General features: G+C 35.8%; 1 protein-coding gene across 1 annotated transcript in view; it reads left to right on the forward strand.

The window, feature by feature from the left end:
• LOC111141129 (gamma-aminobutyric acid type A receptor beta2 subunit) overlaps positions 1 to 27,093 on the forward strand; it is a 238,055-nt gene that overhangs the window by 108,727 nt on the left and 102,235 nt on the right. The window contains 1 exon segment of the mRNA XM_022493475.1: positions 12,262 to 12,344. Within this exon segment, the coding sequence (XP_022349183.1) occupies positions 12,262 to 12,344 (83 nt within the window).

The raw sequence follows: 27,093 nt of genomic DNA on the forward strand, positions 1-27,093 counted from the left end.
ATTAAGCTAAAATCCATTACAAGCCAAATTAGCAAAGGTGTGCTGAGGCTGCAAAAAATTGGGGCATTTGTTTCGGTAGCTGAAAATTAAAGATAGATGCTGCTTTAGTGAACCAGAAAGTACAGCCCATCACTGAAACTCTCCTTGTGCCATGGTTAGCCCCCCGCCTTCATCAACCTGGCAGATGAGCCTATTCTTTACACATCATCTTCAGAAAGGGAAATCTACCATCTACCCTGGGGAACCATTTCATTATTTTACAGCCCTCATGACCAGCCAAGTCATCTTTCTGTTTAACCTAAATCTTCCACATCCTTCATGATAGAATTTATGACCATAACTTCCATTTGGTCCATAGGAGAAAATGTGAACAGCAGATCATCACTCCCTTGAGTCCTCCATAGAAATAGAGGCTGTTACTATATCCATCAGGTCACTCTTTCTTCTCCATCTGGAACAGCAGAACCCATCCAGCCATTTGCTAAACAATTAATTTTCAGGTTTTAATACCCAGTAACATTTTGCTGAATTATGAAGCCATTTTGTCATATTCTTTTTCTTCTTCCTAGAGAAAGAAACAGATAGAGAGACGGAGAGACCAATGCAGCATTTAGGCAAAACACTAACACTGCAGGCATCCTTTAACTTTGTTGTCCATTCTCTCATTCTTCCAGCTCTGTTTCCCTCTCCCAGTTTTGGTGAAATGAAATTGTCCATATAAACACAGTGGTACACACCTTTTCCCTTATGATAACTTCTGTTATTGGTTTTCATTTTTCACCCCAGAATTGGATGTGCTTATTTTCATGCTTGGTTTTTTGCAATGTGTTATAATAATATTTGAGTAATTTCTATTGTAAATTGTCATTTTAATGTGTTTGTGGTTTTTTTTTTGTGAGCTTTTTCTGTTTCTTTAAAAGGCTCCTTTAGGGGTGCCTGGGTGGCTCAGTGGGTTAAAGCCTCTGCCTTCAGCTCAGGTCATGATCCCAGGGTCCTGGGATATAGCCCCGCATCCATCCAGCTCTCTGCTCAGAGGGGAGCCTGCTTCCTCCTCTCTCTCTCCCTGCCTACCTCTCCGCTTACTTGTGATCTCTCTCTCTGTCAAATAAATAAATAAAATCTTTTAAAAAATAAAAAAATAAAAGGCTCCTTTAAAGTGGCCCCATTTTAAAAATTATGAACCACTTTATTCTGCTTTAACTGTTTATTTTGTCAACTAAACTTAAGAAAGTGGGCCATCATTTGGGTATAAGGCGATTTTTTTTTTCTTTTCCTCTGTGTCTTCAAATAACTCTGCATTATAGATGTGTTTTAGTAGGAATTTTTCAAATACACCTTTTTCCAATTTAGCCTCTAATTTTTTTTTTAAATTTAAAGATTTTATTTATTTGAGAGAGAAACAGAGAAGGATGCAAGCACCCCAGCAGGGGGTGGAGGGACAGAGGGAGAGACAAGCAGTTTCCTCCCTGAGCAGGGAGCCTGATGCTGGGCTGGGTCCCTGGACCCTGAGATCATGACCTGAGGTGAAGTGAGATGCTTAACTAACTGAGCCACCAAGGCACACCTTTTTTGTTTTGTTTTAATCAGTCTTTACTTGTGTGGGGCTCTCTGAATTTCAGTTTTTAGTTGCTGTGAACTGCTTTTGTCACCCCCCACTCTCACTTCAAAACTCCGTCCTAAGTAACTAAACACCTCTGGATAAATAAAATGATTTCCATAAGTCAAAAGAAAGTTAGTCTTGGGCACCTGGGTGGCTCAGTGGGTTAAGCCTCTGCCTTCGGCTCAGGTCATGATCTCAGGGTCCTGGGATTGAGTCCCGCATCGGGCTCTCTGCTCAGCGGAGAACCTGCTTCCTCCTCTATCTCTCTCTCTGCCTGCCTCTCTGCCTACTTGTGATCTCTCTCTGTGAAATAAATAAATAAAATCTTAAAAAAAAAAAAAGAAAGTTAGTCTTAATTGCTTTTTGGTGAGATTCTCAGGGTCATGCTTCCACAGAATTCTGAATAAATAATTTACCAGATTCAGAAGGACCTTTTGCATTGTAGAAGTTCCTCCTCATATGTTGGCTCAAGGAAACACAACAAAAGACAGAATCAAGACCTGAGCTCAAGACTCCTTGGTCATTTCCAAAGTGCTTATTCTTGATCTCTGTGTTCATGTGTATGAGAGTCTTATACCATCAGTTTACCAGCTGCTGTGATCTCCATGCCTTACAATGATGTGTCATGCAAGGATGAATATCCTTGTACTTGCTTCTTTGTCCTCTTCCCTGTTTTCCTCAATAAATTTCCAAAAAGCAAAACTACTGGCCAGTATGTGAAAGGTTCTGATAACCAGACTGTCCTTTATAAAGTTTGAATCAATTTACATTTTTATCAGCAATTATGAGAATTCCACTTTATCCATATTTTCACCACTTATGACATTTAAAAAATGACAATTTGCTAGTCAAAAAATCATAGCCCGTTCTTTCCATGAAAAATCTTAAGTATGTCCTCAGTGCATACAGTATATCAGTAACAATTCCAAATGTATTTAAGAATTACTATAAAATTTGAAACTGTGAAACAGAAATATAGAAAAAATCTTTATCTCATCCTAGGATGGAGAGGGACTGTCTAGACATAAGCAATTTAAGAAACAAGAATGTAAATGATTTATAGCTTTGATGGCAAAATAACATCAAACACTTTAGTGAATCACTAAGTGAAATAAAAACACTCCCTATACAAAATACTGCAAAGTATATAGAGAAACAATTTATAGTTAAAGAAATTGAAACTTCTGTTAAATATAGAAAAACTTTCTGGTAATCATAGCTTTTCAAAGATGGGATAGGGTCCTTTTAGAAAGAGTGAGTTCCAAGTCACTGGAGAGGCTCAAGTTAGAACAATAATTATAGCGGTCTAATGAGAGGAATTCACTCATCAGAAAGCTATTTGTATATCTGTACATCATTTAATCATCCTTTCTACCTTGAGAATTTATAATCAAATGATGACATTTCTGCCAACATTTTAATGGCATAGGAAATTTATTGAAGCACCTACATTTGACACAATTAACATGCTGACCAACATTTCCAACCCATGGAATCTAAGTATCCTGAACATTATCAAACATTCTCAATACGGAACAAATGCTGCTGCAAATAGAGTGAGTAATAATGAATAGTCTTGGTCAAGACTACAGCAGACAGGAAAAATTACCTTAACATTTTTCAGAGTAAAGCAACCATAAATTCATCAGAAAAATGGTGAAACAACAGAAAATATAAGACAACAAAACCCAACTACATTTCCGCTATTTATTTTAGTATACTTTTAGCCATTTAATTGTGCACCAATATACCTCCTTAAGTAAATGAGATTGCACTTAACTGCTTTCTAATGGTTTTTTTTCTCTGAAAAAAATCAAGAGCACTTTTCTATGTCCACATTCTTCTCAAAGTGCTTTTTATTGAATCATATTACTAAATCAAAATGCATTTAATTATCCTTATAAGTTATTATTTATAGGTATAAAATGTTTCTATTTTTTCCCAGTTTAAAGTCATACCTAACATCTTTGTATATAGTTTTACATAATTTCATTTTCGCAATAATTTCTTAAAGTGTAATTTCAAGAAAAAAGGTTGCTTATTTTGGGGGTTTTGATTAGTGTTGTCAAATTACCACCCAGAAAGTTTGTACTGATTTACATTGAGTTCTACCACCAGCATAAGTTCTACCACCAGCATAAGATTCCCTGCAGAATCTATAAAACTGAATATTATAATTCCTTTACATTTTTGCTGATTAGATAAGCAATAATAATCATGGCTTAATTTGTATTTCTACAAATTTGTGGTTTCTAATGGTGTTAAGCATTGTTTCCACACATCTGGTGCCTATTTTATGTAAAAGACTTAACTCTTAAATAGAAAAACTGTCATTTAGTTGGAAATCTTTACCATTGGAGATCAGAGTGGCAGAACGGCCAGAGACTGCAGTGTTTGTGGATTTTATTGGAATTGGAAGTACAAGGTGAGTTGCCAGTATGTGGCAGGAGGCAGATTTTTGTAATTCATTTTTCATGTTTGAAACATAACAGCAGTTATGTTATTGTTACTGTAGTAAGTCCTATTTTACTTTACTGGTTAAGGTTATCACAGTTGCAACTATGTACTGCAGGGAAAATGTGTTGTGATGGCATGCTAAAAGCTGGATCTACTACAAAAAAGTGTTTCTCTGAGCTTTTCATATGGTATGTCTTTTCCTCAGATGTTGGATACCAGTTGCTTAAGGAAGAAGTGTGTGTGTTTGCACGTGTGTGTGTGTGTGTGTGTGTTGCAGTGGTGGGGAGGAAGATGGTTTAAAGGCCTTGTCAGGCTCATATAGGTACTCTGATGGCAATATTCCCTCCAGAACTTCCATGCCATAGGGCCTGAATCCTGTGCTGACACTTTTTGTGTCCAGTCCTGCCTCTTCTCCCTTTCTTTCATAGGTGATGATGCTTGATAAGTCTCCTTTAGGGTCTACTGGAAAACCCAGCTTCAGATAGACCCTGAGTTTCCTAGGGAGACAGAAAGTAATGAACAAACAAATGCATACACAGGATAATTTCAGATAATGACAAGTATAATGAAATAAAGAAGTAAAATGAAATATGGCAGTGGCCAATGGGTTGGGGAGTTAGGGCTACTTTAACTAAGGTGGAGGGAGAATGCTTCCTAGGTGTGATGAACTGAGACTGTAGTCATACAAGAGGGGAAGTTAAGGTAGAAGGAAGCTTCATTCCCTCATCCCTAAAATCCCAAGACAAAGGACCCAGGAATGAAATGCTTCTAATTTTTTTGACAGTCTAACTCAAAAAACCTCAGATTTTAAGTACATTTCTACAATATAGTTTGTCAGTCAAGGGCCCAACAGGAAACAGAGAGCACTCTGAAAATGGGATAATTTGAAGACAATGTATTAAAAGGGAAGTTTATAAAGAGAACAGTGCTCTCCCATCCCCAACATAGGATCAGTGGATTGCCCATCCATTCCCTGGCATGCCAGGCATGAAGAGGGAGAACAAGGCAGGACCAGGGGAACCTGGACACAAGTTCCACAGGAATGGAGCCTAGGAGAGAGTTCCCCCGGTCTCACTCTCCTTCCTTCTCTAAACTCCTGGTCTGGTCCCCAGTGGCCAAATCCAACCTGAAGCCAGAGAATCAGGGAGACAGTTTATGAAATCCAAACATTCTAGTCTGTAAGGCCACAAAATATGGTGATGAAGGGTGGAGGGTGGAGCTGGAGAGGCAAAAGAAGACATCCGGCATGTGTAGTTTATATTATAAAATAGTACTGGAAGGGTTTGGAAGAAATGGCAATAGACCCAAGTGAGGTTGTAACCCCGGCCTGACACTGGCTAGCTATAAATCAGCATCTGTGAACTACTTACTTTCTTGAAACAAATAAACAAATAAAAGACTAGAATAAAACTGATTAATTTATTCTGAAATGGTATGATTCTAGATGTGTTAAAAATCAAAATTAAACATTTTAAATGTATTTTGACAAATGCAACAAAAAGTTTCTGGCTAATGTTTTAAATTTCAAAAACAAAACAAAATCACTGTTGAGATCATCTGAGTCCCAGCTCTATGTCTTTCTAGTTGGTAAGTGGTTCTGGTTCAGTTAAATCCCTTACATTGATCTGAAATCAAATTTTAGTGGTAAGGTTATGAGTCAAAAAATAGAAGGATTCCTTTTTCTCAGGGACTCAGACTTCCTTTAAAACATAATTTAGAAAAAAGGGAGCATATTCTCATTGCTGAAATAAGCCACAATTTGCAGATGAGACCATCGAGAATGTAATGTGGGAAATTTTGGTAAACAAGCGACTGACTGCAGAAGAATAAAGGCTTAGACTGTATGTCCATATTGATTAATATTTTTGATTGAGTGGGATTTATATACTTGCAAAGTGAGATTCTGTTCAATACTGCTGTTTGGATTCTACAGGCATGTTATTTTAAGGAAATGTCTTTGATAATAGCACCAGGATTTGTAGCAGAAACCTGTGTAAAATGGTCACAGTATCTTTACAGAGAATAAGATTCCAGAAAAGCAAAGAGTCGCAGAAGGCCAAACAGCTGCAGAACAGTACAAGTAGCTCTAATCTCAAATGCACGATTTATCAAATGGGAACATGATTGCTAGCAATCTTACTTTTTTTGGTGATTACAAAGTTGAGTGTACTAACGCATGTGACTTTATATGAGGACTTGTAAAGAGCTTTTAAAAACAATTATGCATGAGTGTTGGAGATTTTAATTTAAGCAGGACTCTGTGGAGGTAAATCAAGAGCATAGGCTGGAAGAAAAATGCTGAGGGAGACCTTCAATCAGGGGAGAATATTAAGTGGGACTCCTTGGGGAGAGGCCTGTTTTTGCTTGTCTGGGGTAGGCTAATCTACATAATTGACTAAAACAGAATGAACAGCTGTGAAATACAGCATTTGAATGTGTGGGTAAAACACAATTACAAAATATACAGGGTCACAGAACATGCAATGTATTTTCATGGGATTATAGAATTTCCAAGCTCATTTGTGATTTCAGAAATCGGCCAGTTCCCCGGAGAAGCTCTGACTTTATCAGGGTCAACTAGCTAGTTAGTTATGGTACAGTAGTTAAGTACGTGGGCTGTGGAGTCAAACATCCTAGATTTAATTTAAATCGAAACTCCACTACTCACTCTGTGACTGTTAGAGATAAACACTCTACCTTTTTGTGCCTCAATTTTCTTATCTATAAAGTGGGAAAAATAGGACACTGGTATTACATGAGATGATACATGTAAGCAATACTAGATGATGTCTGGAATGCAATAAGTTATCAGTTAATATGAGGTATGTTTATTACTAGCAAGAATGAAAAGCTGAAGTTATTTAAGTCTTGTATCAATGCTTTACCTACTCTATAAAATGCAAGAGCATATCACAAGAAGAATATATGTGAGAAATTAGTTTCTCAGCTAAAGTGGTTGTGAGACCCAAAATAATATCACGTCTGCTTAGAGATACAGAAGCAAATCTTTTCAAGTACATTTTGGGGAAGTGACTCAGATGAGCTCTTTAGAACTTTTCAAAATTTCAGTTTGTACTCTCGTGCTTAAATTCAGCATATTGGTCTTCTCCCACCCCCACCTGAAGTCTTTAATTAAACAACCAGAAAAAATATATATAAACATATGTTTTGATCATTGATTGTTTTTAACATTGTAATTTTTCTCTAGTAATGATGCCTACTCATGTTATAGGATTCCCTTATCCTTTGTAATCAGAGGAGGTTGGGCTTTTAAGTAAATGTACATTTCAAATAAAATAAAAGCATGCTATGAATTGGAAAACACGTTTTGAATATAGTTGGATATGGACATCTGTTTTCTTAAAAAAATACAAAGATATTGAAAAAAAGAATTTTGTGTGCATAGAATAATTGGGTGGTTATCTAGATAAAGAAATCAAAGTAGAAGTTCACAGTCACTGTCTTATTATCTCTGGTTGAAATCCTGACAAACTTCTCACCTGTTAAGGTACTTCCTTGACCATATATTCTAGTGCTGGAAGCTCATCTTGAAGAGTCTGTTGTGAGGCATCTGGGTGGTGTAGTTTGTTAAGTGTGGAACTCTTGGTTGGAGCTCAGGTCATGATCTTAGGATTGTGAAACTGAGACCTGCTTTGGGCTCCATGTTCAGCATGGAGTCTGCTTAAGACTCCCTCTCCCTTTCCCTCTATCTCTCCTCCTCACTCTCCCTCTCCCCCTTCTTAAATAAATAAATAAATCTTAAAAAATAAAAGAGTCTGTTGAAAGGGCCAGAAACATGTCACATTGATTATTATTTTGAGTTATCTCTTATTGGCTGAGAGGTGAAGACATTTGTTATTACTTAATAACTATATTTGATCATATTCAATCTCAGATTGCTATGTAGTATCATTAAGTTTCAGGCAATGACACCATAAAATATTTGTTATGGCTTTGGTGCAAAATGCTGACAAAGCTGTTGAATTTCCTGATTTTATAGGTGCCTTTACTGACTGTTTTAGGGCATGTTACATATATAATTTTCTTGTACTCTGTCAGTATTTTACAGTTGACAGGGCCCAATGGCTAAGGAATAAAAAATTTCTCCAAAGATCTGGCCTTTGGAATAGCCCAGTCAGAATATTGACATTCCCCAAAGGTGGCTTTCATCATGCAATAGTATTCAGCCCCAAAAAGGCATATTTCCACGGGTAACTAGAGAAAATTTGTAGCATGTAAATGAGGTACATTCTGAAAGCATCATTGACTGTTTCCTGTGATTAAAGACAAAGCTATCTCTACACAGTGGTCTTAAAATTTAATCAGAATACCTGCATAATGAGTTACTAGCTTCACTTCGAAGACTCCTAGTACTAGTGTTGAGTAATTTAAGACCCATTAAGGATGTTTATCAGGATTGAGAAAGACATGTTTATGAAAACCTCATTAAGTATATTTGTTGTATTGACTTATTTTTAGAGAAACTTAGCACTGCTATATATCATAAAGTTCCAAAGAATAGATTTTGATGTTTATCATTAAGCTTTTTTAATAAGATTCATTTATGAGGAGCTTCTTCTATAAATCTGTTCTTTTAGAATTTTTTTTACATAATTTAAATGAGGCACTTAGTAGTATAGAGAATTGTTTCAAAATTCTCAGTTTGAAAATGCTTATGGCCATTGCTTTCTTTTTTTTCTTCTCTTTATTTTATTATTATTATGACTATTTTAATCTTGGGTTAGGGACATGCCAAAGTGCTTGAAATACAAATAAGACAAAAACAGATGTAGTTCCTGATCTGACAAATCATGTGGAGAAGATGCAGGTTTGTTACACATGTCTGTAGCTTGTATTAAAATCTGTTGAATGGGGGCTCCTGGGTGGCTCAGTGGGTTGAGCCTCTGCCTTCGGCTCAGGTCGTGATCTCAGGGTCCTGGGATCAAGCCCTGCATAGGGCTCTCTGCTCAGCAGGGAGCCTGCTTCCTCCTCTCTCTCTCTGCCTGCCTCTCTGCATACTTGTGATCTCTGTCTGTCAAATAAATAAATAAAATCTTTAAAAAAAAATCTGTTGAATGTAGTTCTATATACATATATGTCATAATTTTTTGCAGAGTTATATATTTGGATGTTATTTACATCATATTTTATAGTTCTGCTTTACTTTTAATATAGGTACATGAGTATTTGTTACCTCTTCATGTATATACACATATACATATGCTTATTTCCACATATCAACCACTGATCAAATGAGTTATCTCTGCATCTTCTCATTAGCAGGTGGTCATAACAAAAGTTACAGGACATTTTGTGAGTTACAGATCTCTTCTTGCTTTTATCATCTCACAACCGATTAGGATGACAAGTTTTTATTTCAAGTGTTCGGGAGCATCCAAGTATGGCAGGATCTGAGTGACTCATCCCAGCTCACTCGTTCTGGTCCGTATGAACAGGACTCTAAGTGGAATACTTTGTCTACGGAGTTTCTGCTTTAACCCAATAGGAGACACAAATGCCTTATAAACATTGACGAGAAAAATACTTCTATGTATTTTTTTCTGTTTTATAAAGCATGACATGAAAAAATTAAAACACTGGTGTAAATACAAATGTTGTTGCGACTAAAACATTTTCATCTATTTTATTTTTTAAATATGGATAGAAACTCATTTCTTCTGGAATAGCATCAGTCAACTTATTTTTCTTATTCACAGCACTCGTGTTTACAGCATCAGTTCACAGATGTTAGTTGCCATCCGCAACTATGTATCCGCAAAAAGTGTAAACCACAACCTATATACTGAAAGCTCACCCCCACTTACACAGTTGAGCATCTGCTCATGGCTCTTGCTTATTTTGTTTTATCATATGTGTGCCCTTGCACCTTTAATGTCCTTTGTGTTCATTCTGTCGGATGAAGTTGATTTTCTCTAGTTTCTCAAGATAGGGATTATTTCTGCTATCTTACAAAAGTAACATGGAAGTTTTGGTATGACTGTCATACACATAATTTTATTTTCTTTAAAAATCTCTCTTCTACATAATGCAGGTTTCTGTATGTTAGTAGCAATTCAGCCTGTAAACTACATGTTAAAAAAGAAAAAAAAATAGCAGGAAGGAAGGAAGGAAGAAAAGGAGGGAGGGAGGAAGGAAGGAAGGAAGGAAGGAAAGGGGGGCAGGAAGAGGGAGAGGGAGAGAAAGAAAAAGACCAGTGAGAAATTCAGTCAGATATTTCATAGCCAAAATGTCATTTTTAAGCCCCTGGTAAATAATTAAATGTTATATAATTAATAGTTAAATGTGAATGTTAGTTTTTATATAATTTCTAGAATTTGTAAAATATAAGTATTAGGTAAGTCCCATTAAAAGCAGAAACGGGTGGCAGTGTGGCTCAGTCAATTAAGTAGCTGCCTTCGGCTTGGGTCATGAGCCTGCTTCTCCCTCTCCCTCTCCCTCTGCCTGCCACTGTGCCTACTTGTGCTCTCTCTCTCTGTGTAAAGTAAATAAATCAAATCTTAAAAAAAAAAAAGAAAGCAGAAACAATCAGCTTGATGATAAGATAAACTCTAGTACTATATACACAATGTTAATCAAATGGATTAAAATTTATTTACTGTTAAAAATATAAGAAGAATCCCTAAAACTTAAGGCACATTATAAATTGGAAAAAAGAAGAGAAATTATGCAATAAGATAGTCCTCCAAACAAAAGATTTATAATCAATAAAACGAACTGCTTACTTGCTTCTTTATAATTTGTTTTTATTTATCCAACATATGTTATTGATTGCCTTAAAATAAATAGAACAAAGCCTGTGCCCCTGAACAGCTTACATTTTCTTGAGAGAAATGGTACTTAAAAAAAAGATCAAAGAAAGAAGCTGAAGTTTTTACTTCTTAATCCCCTTCCCCCATCACCCTAATCCCTCCCCTTTGGCAATCATCAGTTTGTTTCTCGCTCTTTGTTGTTGTTTGTTTGTTCAATTGCTTTCTTTATTATATTCCACATAGAAGTGAAATCATATGGTATTTGTCTTTCTCTCTCTGGTTTATTTCACTTAGCATAGTGTTTGCTAGGTCCATCCATGTTGTCATGAATGACAAGAATTCATTCCTTTCTTATGGCTGAGTAATGGTTAATTCATTATGTTATATACCTGAAACTAATTTAAATTTTTAAAAGTGAAAAAGAAAAGCAAGATAATTTCAGATTGTGATACTTGTCTGAAGGCAATAAACAGGTAAGATGCAACATTAGTTAAGGCAACTACTTTGGGTGGGCTGTTTGGGAAAAGCCTCTCAGAGGAGATGATTTATGACCTGAAGGATCAGAAGAGAAGGCTTGTGAAGATCAAGAAGACACATGTTCTAGGTAGAAAGGAAAAATGTGCAGACTGGAAGAAAAAATATAAACTAACAAATCATTTAGGACTACATGCTTTTTGACTCGTTTTAGTAGGTCTTCAATAAAAGATTACTGAAAAATTTTGATAGAGGAATATAAAGACATTAAAGGGACATATTCATATCTCTCTGATAAAATAATAAAGGTGTCAGGTGTTCTAAATAAGTCACTCTTCCAGCCCATAGGAGGATGTTTTTTAATAGGTCATGAGAATATCAGATTACTCAGCACAGAGCAAATCAGGCGACAGATGAAAGGTTGATTGTGTGTCGTATTAAAGCAGTTGCAAAATACCATACTACGCAATAGAAATGTCAAAAATGATGAGTCAAAGCCAAGATTTAATGAAGATCAGATTTGAGGGAGAAGGAAACAAATGTGAGTAGAAGAGGAATTATCCATGTTGATATTCTTAATCACCTGTGATGCCTATAAAATAAAGAGCCCAGGGACCATCCCTCCCTACACCAAGACATTCTGAATCATGGAAACTGCCCGTTTAACAAACACTCCCTGGTGACTTTGGTACAACAGGTAATGCACCACACTCTGGGAAAACACTGATTTAGTTCTGTCTTTCTTTCTTTCTTTTCTTTCTTTTTTTTTTTTAAATAAATCAGCCCGAGGCTTATAGAGGAAAATGGTTATCCAAAGCTGTTACACCATTTTTTTGCTAGAACTTTGGCTAAATCAGTCTCCTAGAGGCCCAGTTCTGCCGTATTTGATATTAGATTTAATTTTTCTAACTCCAGCCATGGACGAGCTAACAGTATATATTGTTACTATTTCTCTTCTAGAATCACAACCACAGCTGCTTGCATGATGGACTTAAGGCGGTACCCACTGGATGAACAAAACTGCACCTTGGAAATTGAAAGCTGTAAGTTTTTCTAAGAATGCGCTAGACTGAACACTGCTTTAAAGTTATTCTTGTTCATGTCCAGACCACAGGTCCTACAAAGGTCTTGCTACCACAGTAAATCTGGTGGATGGAGATAGAGTATCTTTCCTCAGTGATGTGCCAACCTCTTAGTCTCATCTCTAAATCCCAGGGAGAGATATATAAGGGAAGACATAATCTAGCAATAAAAGGAAGACCCTAAGACCTTAGAAGGAGACCAAGTGCTATTCCAGGCATTTAAAGTATGGAATTAGTGCACAGGGCCGCAGTAGGGTTGAGAAAATAAGTGGTGATGGTAGGCTAACACAGGAAGTCCCAATTGTTTTTGCCTCTCATAAACGTTATCTCTTTGCAATTGCAAAATCAATGTGGTCTCTGGACCAGTCAAAACATTCACAGAGTGTGGATTGGTGGAATGGTTTTTATTCTGAGGGACTATTTTCAGTGTCTAAAATTTATTTTATATTCTTGCCAAAGGCCATATGATGAACAAGATTGGTGTATATGTGCATGTTTATTTTCTTTCCTGTGCTGACCTGTTTTGCAGTGTTGTTGCTTTTCTGGGCCACAGTTTGAGTGTCCTTTTTTTTTTTTTTTTTTTTTAATTAAATTAAATTTTATTTTTTTCAGTGTTCCAGAATTCATTGTTTATGCACCACACTCAGTGCTCCATTCAATACATGCCCTCCATAATACCCACCACCAGGCTCACCCCACCCCCCCACCATCCCCTAAAACCCTCAGTTTCACCTACCCTATTGGGTGGGCGAAAACATTGATTTATTTCATAACCTGTCTCCTTTTTGGAGGTCACACTCAGAGGTCATTTGAGATAGAACAGGATTTTGAATCTCTTTTTTGTCAGTTCTTTGCAATGTTTTTGTACCTCATCCCATGAAACAATTGGAAGCTGACGATTTTATATCCAACATTCTAGATAATGAGTAACTTGACTGCTGTTCAGATAGGATATCTCAGCTGTTATGAGGACCTCTAGCTGTGACAAGGAGTCCAACTCTAAGTCATTGCTCCAAGAGGAAATACAAGCATTTATAGCACATTGTTGGTATTCTGTCCATTAAAAAACAAAACAAAACAAAACAAAACTTCCAGAGATAATTAAATTTACATGCATTTTTAAGAACTTGATTTCATATTTGTGTTCCTAAATCAACATTATTTTCATATTTGATCTTTGCAATAAGGAACTATTGAATGAAATTGACCTGTAGGATTTTGATGATTATTTTTATGTAAGTATTTTTGGGATAACTGCATTTTCATGACTTATGATACAATTTAAGAGTAGAATGTTCTTCAAAGTCCAAATTCTTTGGTTGTTTCAAATTGTTGGTGTAAGGATTTGGGTGTTATTTTTTTTAAAGTAGATTGCCATGTACTAATATTGAATTTTTATGGTAAGAGAATTTTTCATGATGGAATTTGAATGGAATTTTAAATAATCATAATTTTGCACATAGTTAAAGCACTTGCACTGTTGTTATTTCATTTGATATGTTTACCCCCTCAGGTAAGTAGAAAATACCTTTTTATTTTAAAGAACTGATGCCTAAGGGCACAGGCAACACCCAGGTATTTTAATGTAATTAAATTATAATTCTGACATGAATATTTTTAAATTAACATGATAATTTTTCAGGCTTTTAGAAACTTTAAATTTTAATAAAGGGGCTTCTATGTTTCTTATTTCAATTCAGTTATCCTGTTAACAAAATTTTTTACTGAAATATAATTGATATATATATAATATTGTCTGAGTTTAAGATGTATAATGCCATAATTTATATTTGTTGAAATGATTGCCATAGTAGGGTTAGCTAACACATCCATTACCTCACACAATTAACCTGTATGTGTTTGTGTGTGTGTGTTGAGAAATGATCTACTCTCTCAGCAGCTTTCAAGTATAAAATACATAGTTGTTAACTATAATCACTATTCTGTAGATACTCAGACCTTATTCATCTTTTAACTGAACACTTGTAAACTTTTAACCATCTTCAACCATCTTTCCCTGGCATCCACCAAGTTACTGTCTGTTTCTATGACCTAGTATTTATTTTTAGATTCCATATATAAATAACATCATATACTATTGGTCTTTCTCTAACTTATTCACTTAGTATAATTACCTTAAGTTTTGAGGTGCCTGGGTGGCTCAGTCGATTGAGCTACCAACTCTTGGTTTAGGCTCAGATCATGGTCTCAGGGTTCTGGGATGGAGCCCTCTGTCGGGATTCATGCTGAGCACAGAGTCTGCTTGAGATTCTCTCTCTTCCTCTCCTTCTGCCCCTCCCCCCACAAATAAATAAATAAATCTTTAAAAATACCCACTTAAGTTTTATCTAGTTGTCACAAATGACAAGATTTCCTTTATGACTGAATATTCCATTGTATGCATATATCACATTTTAAAAAACCTATTCATCAGTAGACACTTGGGTCATCTCTATGTCTTGGCTATTATAAATAATTCTGCAAAGAACATGGAAGAGCAGATATCACTTTGATATAGAGATTTCATTTCCTTCATCTACTTACCAAGAAGAAGGATTACTGGTTGATAGATAGTTCTACTTTTAATTTTCTGAGAAAATTCCATCCTGTTTTCCATGGGGTCTGTACCAATTTACAACCTCACCATCCAAGCACGAGCTTTCCTCATGCTCTCTTCCTCTCCTCTTCACCTCCTCGCTAGCACTTGTTCTCTTGTCTTTTTGATAATAGCCATTCTAAAAAGTGTGAAGTAATATCTCATTATGGTTTTGATTTGTATTTTCCTGATACAAATTCTTTTGCAAGTATATATCCAGTTTCCCCAACACCATTTGCTGAAGAAACTATTTTTTTCCCATTGAGTACTCTTGGCTTCCTTGTCAAGGATGAGCTGACTATATATGTAAGAGTTTATTTCTGTTCCATTGGTCTATGTGTCTGTTTTTATGCCAATACTGTACCATTTTAATCATTATAACTTTTAGTATAGTTTGAAATCAGGAAGTGTGATGCCTCCAGCTTTATTATTCTTGTTTAAGATTGCTTTAACTATTCTAAGTCTTTTGTGGTTCCGTACAAATATTAGGATTATTTGTGGCTTTATTTCTGTAAAAATACATTGGAATTTAGATAGGGAATGCATTAAATCTATGGGTGGCTTTGGGTAATATAGACATGTAAATAATATTAATTCTTCTGATATGTGAACATAAGCTATCTTTCCATTTATTTATGTCTTCAATTTCTCTCATCCATGTCTTATACTTTTCATTGTACAGATCTCTTACCTTCTCGTTTAAATTTACTCATAACTATTTTATTGTTTTTGATGCTATTATAAATGAGATTGTTTTCTTTATTTTGTTTTTAGAGTTCATGGTTTGTATATAGAAATGCAACTGATTTTTGTATGTTTATTTTGTATCCTGCAACTTTACTGAATTTGTTTATTAGTTCTAACAGATTTTTGGCTGTCTTTCAGGGTTTTCTATACATAAGATCATGTTATCTGCAAAGAAATAATTTTACTTCTTTCTTACCAATTTGGATATCTTTTATTTCTTTTTCTTGCCTGATTTTTCTGTCTAGGACCTTCAGTACTATGCTGAACAGGAGCACTGAGAGTGGGTACCCTTGTCTTTTTCCTGATCTTAGAGGAAATACTTTTAATCATTAACCAATGAGTATGATGTTAGCTATGGATTTGTCATATATAGCCTTTATTATGTTGAAGTACAGTCCTTATATACCAAATTTGTCAAGAGTTCCTATCATGAAAGGGTGTTAGATTTTCTCAAATGCTTTTTCTACATCTATTGAGATGATTTTTATCTTTCATTTTATTAATTTGATGTGTCACATTTATTGATCTATATATATAGTGAACTATCCCTACATCCCAGGGACAAATCCCACTTGCTCATGGTATATGATTTTTTTTTTTTTATAATGTGATGTTGAATTTGTTTTACTAGTATTTTGTTGAGAATTCTGTATCTATATGTAACAGGGATATTAGCCTGTAATTTTCTTGCAGTATTCTTATCTGACTTTAGTGTCTGGGTAAAATGAGTTTGAGAACATTCCTTTCTATTCAACTTTTTAGAAAAGTCTGAGGAGGACTGATATTAATTTTTATTTAAATTTTTGGAAATAAATAAATATTTGGTAAAATTCATCAGTGAAAACACCTGTTCCTGGGTTTTTCTTTGTTGAGAAGTTTTTAAGAACTGATTCAATCTCCTTACTTGTTACTGGTCTGTTCATAGTTTCTAGTTCTTCATGAATCAGTCTTCCTAGATTGTATGTTTCTAGGAGTTTATTACTTTCTTCTAGGTTGTCCAATTTATTGGCATATGATTCTTCATCATAGTCACTTTGATCCTTTGTATTTCTGTGGTATCAGTTGCAATGTCTCCCCTTTTATCTATAATTTTATTTATTTGAGTTTGCTCTTTTTTTGGTTAGTCTAGCTAAAGATTTATCAATCTTGTTTATCTTTTTAGAGAATGATCTCTGAATTTTGTTTTTTTTCTTTTATACTCTTTTTTTCATTGCTTTTGTTTCTATTTCATTTATTTCTGCTCTAATCTTTATTATTTCATTCTTTCTTCTACCTTTGGGCTTAGTTTGTTCTTTTCTTAGTTTCTTGAGATATAATGGTTGTTTATCTCTTGATACATGTTTGTATCTATAAACTTTCCTCTCAGAACAGCTTTTGCTTCATCCCATAAGTTTTGATATATTTTTTCTGCTTCATTTGTCTTAATATTTTTTGGATTCCCTTTTTATTTCTTTTTTTAATCATTGATGGTTCAGGATTTTTTTATTTCCATGCATTTGTGCATTTTCCAGCTTTCTTACTGTTATTGATTTCTAGTTTCATACCTTTGTGATCAGGAAAGACCCTTGATATAATTTCTGTCTTCTTGAATTTTTTGAGGCTTATTTTGTGGCCTAACATATGATCTATCCTAGAAAATATTCTGTGCGTGCTTAAGAGAATATGTATCTTGTTGCTGTTGGATAGAATGTTCTGTATGTCTTTTTGGTTCATTTGGTCTGTAATGTTGTTCAGATCTACTGTTTCCTTATTGATGTCTGTCTGGATAATCTAGCTATTGTTGCGAGTGGGTTATTAAAGTCCCCAACTATTATTGTATTCCATTTATCTCTTGTAGTTAATAGTTTCTTTATATATTAAGGTGCTCCAATGTTGCATAAATGTTTACAATTATTATATCTTTGTGATTAATTTATATAATTATCATTATATGATGACCTTTATCATTATATAATAACCCTGTTTGTCTTTTATGAGCATTTTTAGCTAAAAGTTCATTGGCAGATATTAATATTCCAGCCTTTACATCTAAGGCAACAGAATCAAAGAGGTAAAGTGATTTGCCCAAGATCGTACAGGCACTGAGGAATAATGGCTCTGTGCTGATGTGGTAATTGATAGCTGGCTTAGCATTTAAAGCCACTGATTTTGTAGGGACAAGATTAATAGGAAGATCCCTATTGTAGAAATCAAGAAAATATCCTATACTTACAAAAAATTGAAACTTATTCATATTTAGCCAGACAGCAAATCATGGCTATATGAATGAATATGAATGAATGGTAATGAAATATGGTGTCATATTGAAAATATATGATATGCAGGTCTTGCTATTTTAAGTAGGTAGTTAAGGAATTAAGCCTCTTGAAATGAATTTAGGATCCTGTCCTTTAAACAAGTAACTCTGAAGTTCATGTCTGACATTAGACCTTATTTAACTATTTCTTTCTGTTAAGGAAAATCTAGGCATTCATGTATTTTCCTTCACCCTCTCCCCTCCCTCTTTGCCTCTACCTTTCTCTTTACTTTTCTTCTTCTCTTTCTCATTCCCCTCCTTACTGCCCTTCCTCCCTATCTCTCTCAAGTGCAAATGGCCATAGTAGTGGCTTTAATAAATCATCATTACCTTGTCTCTATGTCAGCAATTAGTATATTGGTTTAATGTCAGAGAAAATAATATAATTTGATTCTGAGTGAGGGAGTATTAGGATTGAGCTTACTGCAAAGCTATTTAGTATGTTGCATCCAGGGGTACCTGGGTGGCTCAGTCATTAAACGTCTGCCTTTGGCTCACGTCCTGGGATGAGCCCTACATTGGGCTCCTTGCATCTGCCTCCCCACATCAGGCTCCCTGTTCAGCGGGAAGCCCTCTCACTCCCCCTGCTTGTGTTTCCTCTCTCATTGTCTCTCTCTGTCAAATAAATAAATAAAATCTTAAAAAAAAATACATTCCATCCAGAAATGAAAAATAGTGCAAAAGGGGCAAGGAAAGTATTATGTATCTTTGAAATGGGAATTTTTAGAGAGCTAATCTCTTATATTCTGAGCCAAATTAGCTACCATACCATATCAGCTACATAGTCTCTCTCCCCTCCTTAGAAGGGTAAGATTGTCTTATACTCCTTAACCCCATGTCCAGGTTCCTCACCTGGGGCATGTGAAACACTTGTGTAAAAGGGAGTATGGAATTCTCTCAACTAGATCTGTTGGCAGGATGCTCACATTGCCAAAACCCCAAAGGTTTCTCTTTTTTCCCCCATTTGTTGATATGATTTTATCTCAGCCTATCTCTGGGTGACTTGGATTGGACAGCCTCAGGGTCTCAGAGAATAAGGTTAATGCTCTTATTTTGAATATTGTTGGTTTTTCCATCAGTCTCAGCTTTGGTGCTATCTATAGTAAATTAGAGAATCTAGAACTTTCCCAGCAGCTCACAGGGCTATGCCAGGCGTTCACTAGGATACCAAAAAAAAAAAAAAAAAAAAAAAAAATCCAATACTACCCTGTGGCAGTATCAGAAACCAGTTGTTGCTGGCCTCTCACAGTCTCTGAATACCTACATTTATGTCAGGGAAGTCACCCAATTTATCTGAGCCTCAGTTTCCTCATAGATAAAACAGGAATAATAATATCTGCCACATCAGGTTGTTTGAGGATTAAATGAGCTAATTAAGATAAAGAATATAGCACTTTCCCTGGTACATGGTAGACATCTAATGAGCAGTAACTTTGGTAATTAACTATTATTATTATAGTACTGATTTTATTATATTTAAAGATTCCTGTGCTACCACAGGTTTGACCTATGAGATCTTATAAATCCAGCCAAAGAGACACTCAAAACATTGCCCCTCTCAACTTTTGTAGATCTTATTCTAGCTCTTGTTTTTACATTATAAGTAAGTCTCATTATCTGTAGGGCTATCTACTTACTCACAGAATGTCTCAGCCAGCTGTGCCTACAGTATAAAATGCAAATTAATTTCTTCTACTTCTGTCACAGGGAAAAGAATTAATAGCTAGCTTCAAAATCGAAAGAGGGAGATTTAAAAGCTCTTTGACACTGTACTTAGATGAAACAAAAGTGCAGTCCATTTAAAAATATAATTCATTTGTGATTTTGCTAATATTTTAAACTGACTAGAGAAGAAAGTCATCACCTGCTGACCATCTAAAGTCTCTGCAATCAATGTAGTAAACTTGTCTATGAATGTGTGAGAGTGTGTTGGCTCAGGTCTCTTCTTCCTCCTCGAGAAAGTCACCATGCTTTAAGGAAATGAGGAAATAAAAATGTGCCTGTTGGGGGCGCCTGGGTGGCTTAGTGGGTTAAAGCCTCTGCCTTCAGCTCAGGTCATGATCCCGGAGTCCTGGGATCGAGCCCCACATCGGGCTATCTGCTCAGCAGGGAGCCTGCTTCCCTTCCTCTCTCTCTGCCTGCCTCTCTGCCTACTTGTGATCTCTCTCTCTGTCAATAAAAAATATATATATATATATATAAAAAAAAATGTGCCTGTTGTTGTCTTATTGAATTCCGATTTAGATATTATATAAAACAGCTTGCTGTTAGGTTATTGAATGAACAAAGGCTCTATTTTCTTTCAACAGCTTTATTTAAAATAATCCTTATTAAAGACGTCAATGTAGATTGATACATTTAAACAAATTAAGGTATTGAATCTATATTTACTATGGCACAGGTTAATATATTTTGGATATAGTTTATGCTATGTACTGGTCAATATTTTAGTGAATATACATATGTGATTTTTAAGAACTTGGAGAGAAGTGTTCTTCCACTTCTAAAGTGAAAATTGATTGCACCTTAGAATATGTCATTAGATTCAAAATACTCATCACAAAGGAAGTAGTGATTGGATAGGATTCTGAGTTAATGTGTATAGTGGATGAGAGGTCATTTATCGGATACAGGTAGCTTTCTGGTATTGATTCCTCAAGCTAACCAGACAGGTCACTTGGCTTTTTCAAGCTATGGTTTCTCATCTCTACTATATTGCAATACCTTAAAGGTAATGAGATAATCAAGACAGAAAGCTTTGTGCCGTTCTTATACTGGTATTTCCATAGGTAGCAGCTGTTATCTTTATACCATTATTGTTATCATTATCAATTTCACCTGGAATATTGTGCTCAATTAGAGTCACAACATTTCAAGTGGAATATTTAGCAGTCAGAATAAACAAAATATGAATGGTAGGTAAACCATGGAGTATGATGAACCAGTAGAAGAAATTTACCAGTACATTTACCTTGAGGAACAGAAACCCAGGAAGAGTAGCAGTATTTGAATGGGATAGCTGTTTTCAAAAAAATCACAGCATTTCCTATTAAGAGAGCAGTCTGCTCCCAGGGCAAAACGAGGCTAATGACAAAAGATGCCAAAAGGCAATTTTGGACTGAAATATTTTAAAAAAGAAAAATTCATAGCAGTTAAACCTGGTGAAAATCCAGCAGGTTGTTGAATGCTGTAAGACCATTTTCTGGTAAAAAGGTAACCTTGCATTGGGCAAGTGATGGGATTATATGATTTCTAAGGAGCTCTGTGTTGATGGTTACTTGGTACCAGCAAAAATATGTAGGACTTTCGTTAAAGGACAATTAGGTGAACTTGGTTTCTGTGAAGATGCAGATCCCATATGCATATACATCTGGGAGCAGTGCTATTTAGGAAAAGATGAAAATCAGATGCTGGCTAAGATTTTAAGTAGATGCTATGTGTGTTTTGCTGATGGTCTGTTGTTATTTATCTAGCAATTTTTCTTTTCTCAGATTTCCTCACACACTCAATGGTAGTGTGAGGATTAAGGCTAAGACCCGCACATTTTCCTGCCTTCCTAAAAAATTTAGAACTCCCTTGAGGGTTTTGATCTCATTAACGCTTTAAGAATCATCACAGCAGAAGAGAATGTATGTGTGCATATGTGTGTGGGGGGGCAGATGTTAAAATCATGAAGCTACCAAGTATTTTAGGTGATCCTAGAATTATTGAAGTTGGAAAAAAATATTCCTGTGACATTCCAGTGGGAGTTAGTCATAATTATTTATCTAGAAAAAATCGAACAGCACTGCAAATGCTCTGTGGTGTTACTGCATGCAAATTTAATTTGCATCACTGTCCCATTTTGGTATTTTCTTGAATTGTATCTAGCAGTGTGGAAGTGGAGGATTTGTTTTCCCCTCCTTGCTGTGTGCTACTTGGCTGGAATGTGATCACTGCTTAATAATTATTATTCCTTTTTGACAATAAACAAATGCTAGGATGTGTATTTAGAAACTCTGGCATCAAAAAAAAAAAAAAGAAACTCTGGCATCTTGTGAAGATATTATTTGTAATCTCTTCTGTATCTGGACTTTAGGACTTCTGTTCTTTCAATTCTTCCATATGAGAAAGTAAAGAATTGACTTAGATATAAAGGGTACACTTTAATGTAGAGTATGAAAAGTGAGAATATTGAACTCTTTCCATCTAAAGATTTTTGTTTCCCCCAAAGAGAAATCTTGATTTTATTCACATTTTAAATTTTCTCTTTCTGTAGTCTGTATTTTTGCCTTCTGGAATTCTCACGGTTAGACCTTGGGTCTCTCACATTTATCAGCCTTGGCTCTGAAATAAAATTTGTAGATTTTTATCTCCAGATTACTAATATTTATTTTATTCCAAAGAAATTATCATTAGTGGTATTCTATTTTGGCCATCCTTTTCTCAATTTCTAAGAACTCTTTCTCATTCTTTGATTACTCGTTTTTGATAATCACTTGTTTTCTTATGGAATGTCCTTTTTATTTTAAGGATATCATTTTAAATTATTTTCCAAGTTTTCTTCTGCTCTCTTCTTCTTTCTAATTCCTTTTGTGGTGATATATGTTTATTAATTGTGGCTCTTCTTTTGTTATGCTGGTGGTTTTCCTTGTAAGTCTGCTGATCTTGGCAGTCCATTCATATTTGTAAATAAAGGGCTAGTTTGACCAACAAGGTACTGATATAGGTTTTCCGAACTGATATGGGTTTCTTTAACACTTTTACATGGCTGTTCTCATAGTCAGCCTCTTGCCAGAATAAGGACAATGGAGGCAGGAGGAGAACGGGGCATGCTAAGCAGGCAGCTTCCCCCTTTAAGAGAGTGGGCTAAGATCTCTCACGGGGAACCAAGGCTCATCTGAGGCTTAAGCACCTTACGTTATTTCACCCTTTCATTCCTCGAAAGATCTGATGGAACAACAATTTATCTTTGTTTTTGTTTTTGTTTTTTTTCCTCCCTCCATTTGTAGCAGTACCCAGGGCTGTTTGGGGCTTTGTACTGATTCTCTCTTCAGCCCAGAATCTAAACTAGAAACCCAGGCACCCCCTACTCTGTTTAAGGGTCCTTTTTTCCAGCATTATCTCAGGAGCAGTCACCACAGCCCGATGTGAGAGAAGCAAGGGGACTTGTCCGTTGGTGGCAAGGTGGCTCCTACTCTGTGAACTTCCCAAGTCTGCAAATTCTCTAAGGCAGAGCTTCTCAATTTTTCTGAACATCAGATTCCCTGGGGAGTTTTTAAAAATTCAAATGAATAGGCCACACCACGGACCTACTGAATCAGTCATTTTAAAAGTTCTGCAGGTGACGACGATGAACAAAGTTTAAGAGAGTCCTGTAAGGGCACAGTTCTCACACTTGAGCCAGCATGAGAATGTCCTGGAGAGCTTGCTAAATAAACACAGATTGCTGTTTCCCATCCCTGGAATTTCTAACTAAAATGGGTCTGAAGCTAGTCTCAGGATTGCATTTTTCACATTTGCTGACAATAATAATGCTGCAGGTGTAAAGACCACACTACTCTGGGACTTCAGTAGGAAGATCAGGCCTCTCCTTGGCGCTTGTCATGGAAAACTTGTTCTTGTGGTTTTCGCTGTCTGTATGACCTCATCTACATTCTAACTTTTGTACATTTTTCAAAATTACTAGCCCACTGATGTAATACTTTCCTGTAATTTATAGTGCTATTACGGATTTTTACCATTCCTTCTCCTTACAGTTATATCTATGAGATTGCAAGAAGGCAGGAAAGGTAAATATGCAATCTTAAACTGGTATTCTCCTTTTTCATACACATATTCAATTTTTAACTACATCTACAATTTTCAACCTCATTTTAAAAATTTAATAGCATATCACAAATATCCCAATTTCTGAAATCCTCTCATAATTTCTCGTGTCTGTCTAGTATTCCACCTGTGGCTGAATCACCATTTATTTAACCAGTTCCTAATTGTAGAACACAAAATAATTCCACTATGTTGCTATTTTTAATAATATTATAATTTGTGTTTGATTGAAGCTACTCGTCATTAAATAAAATTGTGATTTTATATGTGTGTGTGTGTATATATATATACATATGTATATATATATATATATATATATATATGGCTCTTCTGTATAATGCAATATGTCATGTTAAACTTAAATGAATTAAAATTTTAAAAACTAAAAATTTAGTTCCTCAGGCTCACTAGGCATATTTCATGTGCTCAAGTAGCCACAGGTGACTAGTTCCTGCCATACGAAACAGTGCAAGTATATCGAACATTTTTTTCGTTTCAAAGTCTGAGTAACAATAATATAAAAAGTAAATTCAAAGAAGTTGAATAACTACATTATAGAAAGTATAAAATTTAAAGTCTTTTGATATGGTTTTACATATATCCTGATTTCAAAAACACTTAATGTACAAGAAAGCTACAGGGCATTAGAAGTGAAGTACATCTTCTTAACTGAAAAGGAAACCATTATTTTATTGTTCCTGAGTGGGCAAACCGAAAGGAAGCACAGTTCATAGTGTTATCAAATTAATATCTCCCAGTCTCACAGGTGAGAATCTACCTGTTTTGTTCATTTCCCTCAAGGCACCATTAGGCCGTCTCTGCAATGGTGTGCAAAGGGAAGAAGTTTATGAGTGTGTATGCATACCTTAGTAAATGCTAGCCAAAAAGGTAGAATGCGGGTAGACCATGTTATCCTGGCAGTGATCAAGATTTCCACACGAATTAACAGGTAATTTTGGAATCTAGAGTTTTAGATACAGAGAATTCGGGGACAAATTTTTTAGCAATAGACTCAGCCCCTTATTAGTTTTTTGCCCTGTATACATTAATATAAATACTATGCCATACCCAGGCAAATTAAACACAAAGTCTTCCACACTCACCAGTATTAAGCTGACTTGGTAACTAAAGGAGCCCAGAGCTTAGGAGCTGCTCAGCCTTCTAACCATGTTGTAAGCACAGGTATAAAGTTTAGGATGCATTGGTACAGGCTCAGCTTGCAACTCAAAAAACAGCAAGGATCATCTTCCCCTTTAATTTCCCCCAATTCCCTTCTCCTCTCCATCTCTGCGTGTCCTCTGTGTTATTTCTTATGCTCCACAAATAAGTGAAACCTTATGATAATTGACTCTCTCTGCTTGACTTATTTTACTCAGCAAAATCTCTTCCAGTCCCATCCATGTTGATACAAAAGTTGGGTATTCATCCTTTCTAATGGAGGCATAATGCTCCATTGTATATATGGACCATATCTTCCTTATCAGTCGTCCATTGAAGAGCATCTTGTTCTTTTCACAGTCTGGTGACTGTGGCCATTGCTGCTATAAACATTGGTGTACAGATGGCCATTCTTTTCACTACATCTGTATCTTTGGGGTAAATACTCAGTAGTGCAATTGTGGGGTCATAGGGAAGCTCTAGACTGTGGACTCTGAGAAACAAACTGAGGGTTTTGGGGGGGCAGGGGTGGGTGGGAGGTTGGGTGAGCCTGGTGATGGGTATTATGGAGGGCACGTATTGCATGGAGCACTGGGTGTGGTGCATAAACAATGAATTCTGGAACCCTGAAAAGAAATTAAAAAAAGAAAAATTAAAAAAAGAAAAACAGCAAGGAGAAATAAAAAGGAAATTGATTCCCATTATGGGTTCTTAAAGATGGAATGTTTTCTTAAAGACTAAATGAACTCCTAAGTCTCTGGGGACAGAGTGTTGGATGAGGCTCTGTTCAAAACCCTGCATTATGTGTATTTAACTTTCTGAAATTTATGAACACTTTCTTTTGTGTTTTTAATGCTCATTTCCCCCTCCTGCTTTGAAATCTCCCATTAAAACTAAAATGCAGTTTAGGTGCTCACTGTGTATTATAAATTTTTCTAATGCAGATCTCATGGGGGAAGGGTGGTGGGTGTACAAACTTGTTTACTTGGTTCTCCTTTAGATCAGGAAAGGTTCCAGTAGTGCTGTCAGCAAAAATTGTCTCTTTTTTGGTTGGTCTTCAACTTATACTTGGTCCTAATTAAGTGAAAATGCCACATTTGTGGCTTTCTTAGCACTTTTAGTGAAAGCTGGAGAGCACTTCTTGAAACCTGATGTGAACATCATAAGCCAGAGGATTAAATACACCCACAGACCTTCCTTGAAGCATTTCCGGAAGACTCATGTTGTTTTGTTACATAGTTGCAGCCCAGTGAATTATAACTCAGACTGACTTTTCTCAGTTCCTGAATCTAGCTCCCTGTGTTACCACTTGAAGATATTTTTCCCTTCAGTGGGGTTTCAATACTGTTGATTTGTTTTTGCAAATCTAATACCCTTTTCTTCTTGATAGTTTCCAGAGTTTACCTTCTGTCCCTGCTCCCACCTCCACTGTAGCCAGTACCATGATTATTATATTTATTGTTATCATGTTCAGTATCATCAATAATAGTAACTATCACTTATTAAATGTTTACTTTGTATGAGACATGGTGCTGTGTATGTACATACATGATCTCAGCTAAATACCTCATATGGCAGCTACTAATATTATTTCTTCTTTAAAATGAGGATGTGGTGCCTTAATTAGGTTGTGTAACTTATAAAAGGACAAACAGGTTAGCAGGTGAATGTGTAGTTGGAGAAAACAGAATCCAGTGTAGCTAGTTTAAACAGAAAGAGACTTATTTGGCTTTCTGAATTCTAGGGAAGACTGAAGCAACAGACTCTAGACTGAGCATTTATGTATAATTCCTGCAATCACAGCTGGGGCCTGTACTGGCAAAGCAGTCATTGTTCCTGCCAGAGTATTATGACTGCTTACTGAATTAAAGGGCCACTGTCCTAGTTGCTAGACTAAGAGCATACTGCTTTTCACATAATCTGTACCAATAAAAGGTGTTAAATGATGAACCTCTCTCTCGAGTTCTGAATTCAGGTCTCCAGCAAGTGTATCTGATTGTCAGAGCCTGGATCACATTGAGAACTATAGGCAAAAGTGGGAATGTAGTATGGTAGTACTCATTATTGAGCAGAGTGGCCAAGCTGAGATGTGAACCCTGATCAGT

The sequence above is a fragment of the Enhydra lutris genome, unplaced genomic scaffold (assembly GCF_002288905.1).
Source record: "Enhydra lutris kenyoni isolate GAN:26980312 unplaced genomic scaffold, ASM228890v2 scaffoldscaffold5, whole genome shotgun sequence".
Classification (NCBI taxonomy): Eukaryota; Metazoa; Chordata; class Mammalia; order Carnivora; family Mustelidae; genus Enhydra; species Enhydra lutris.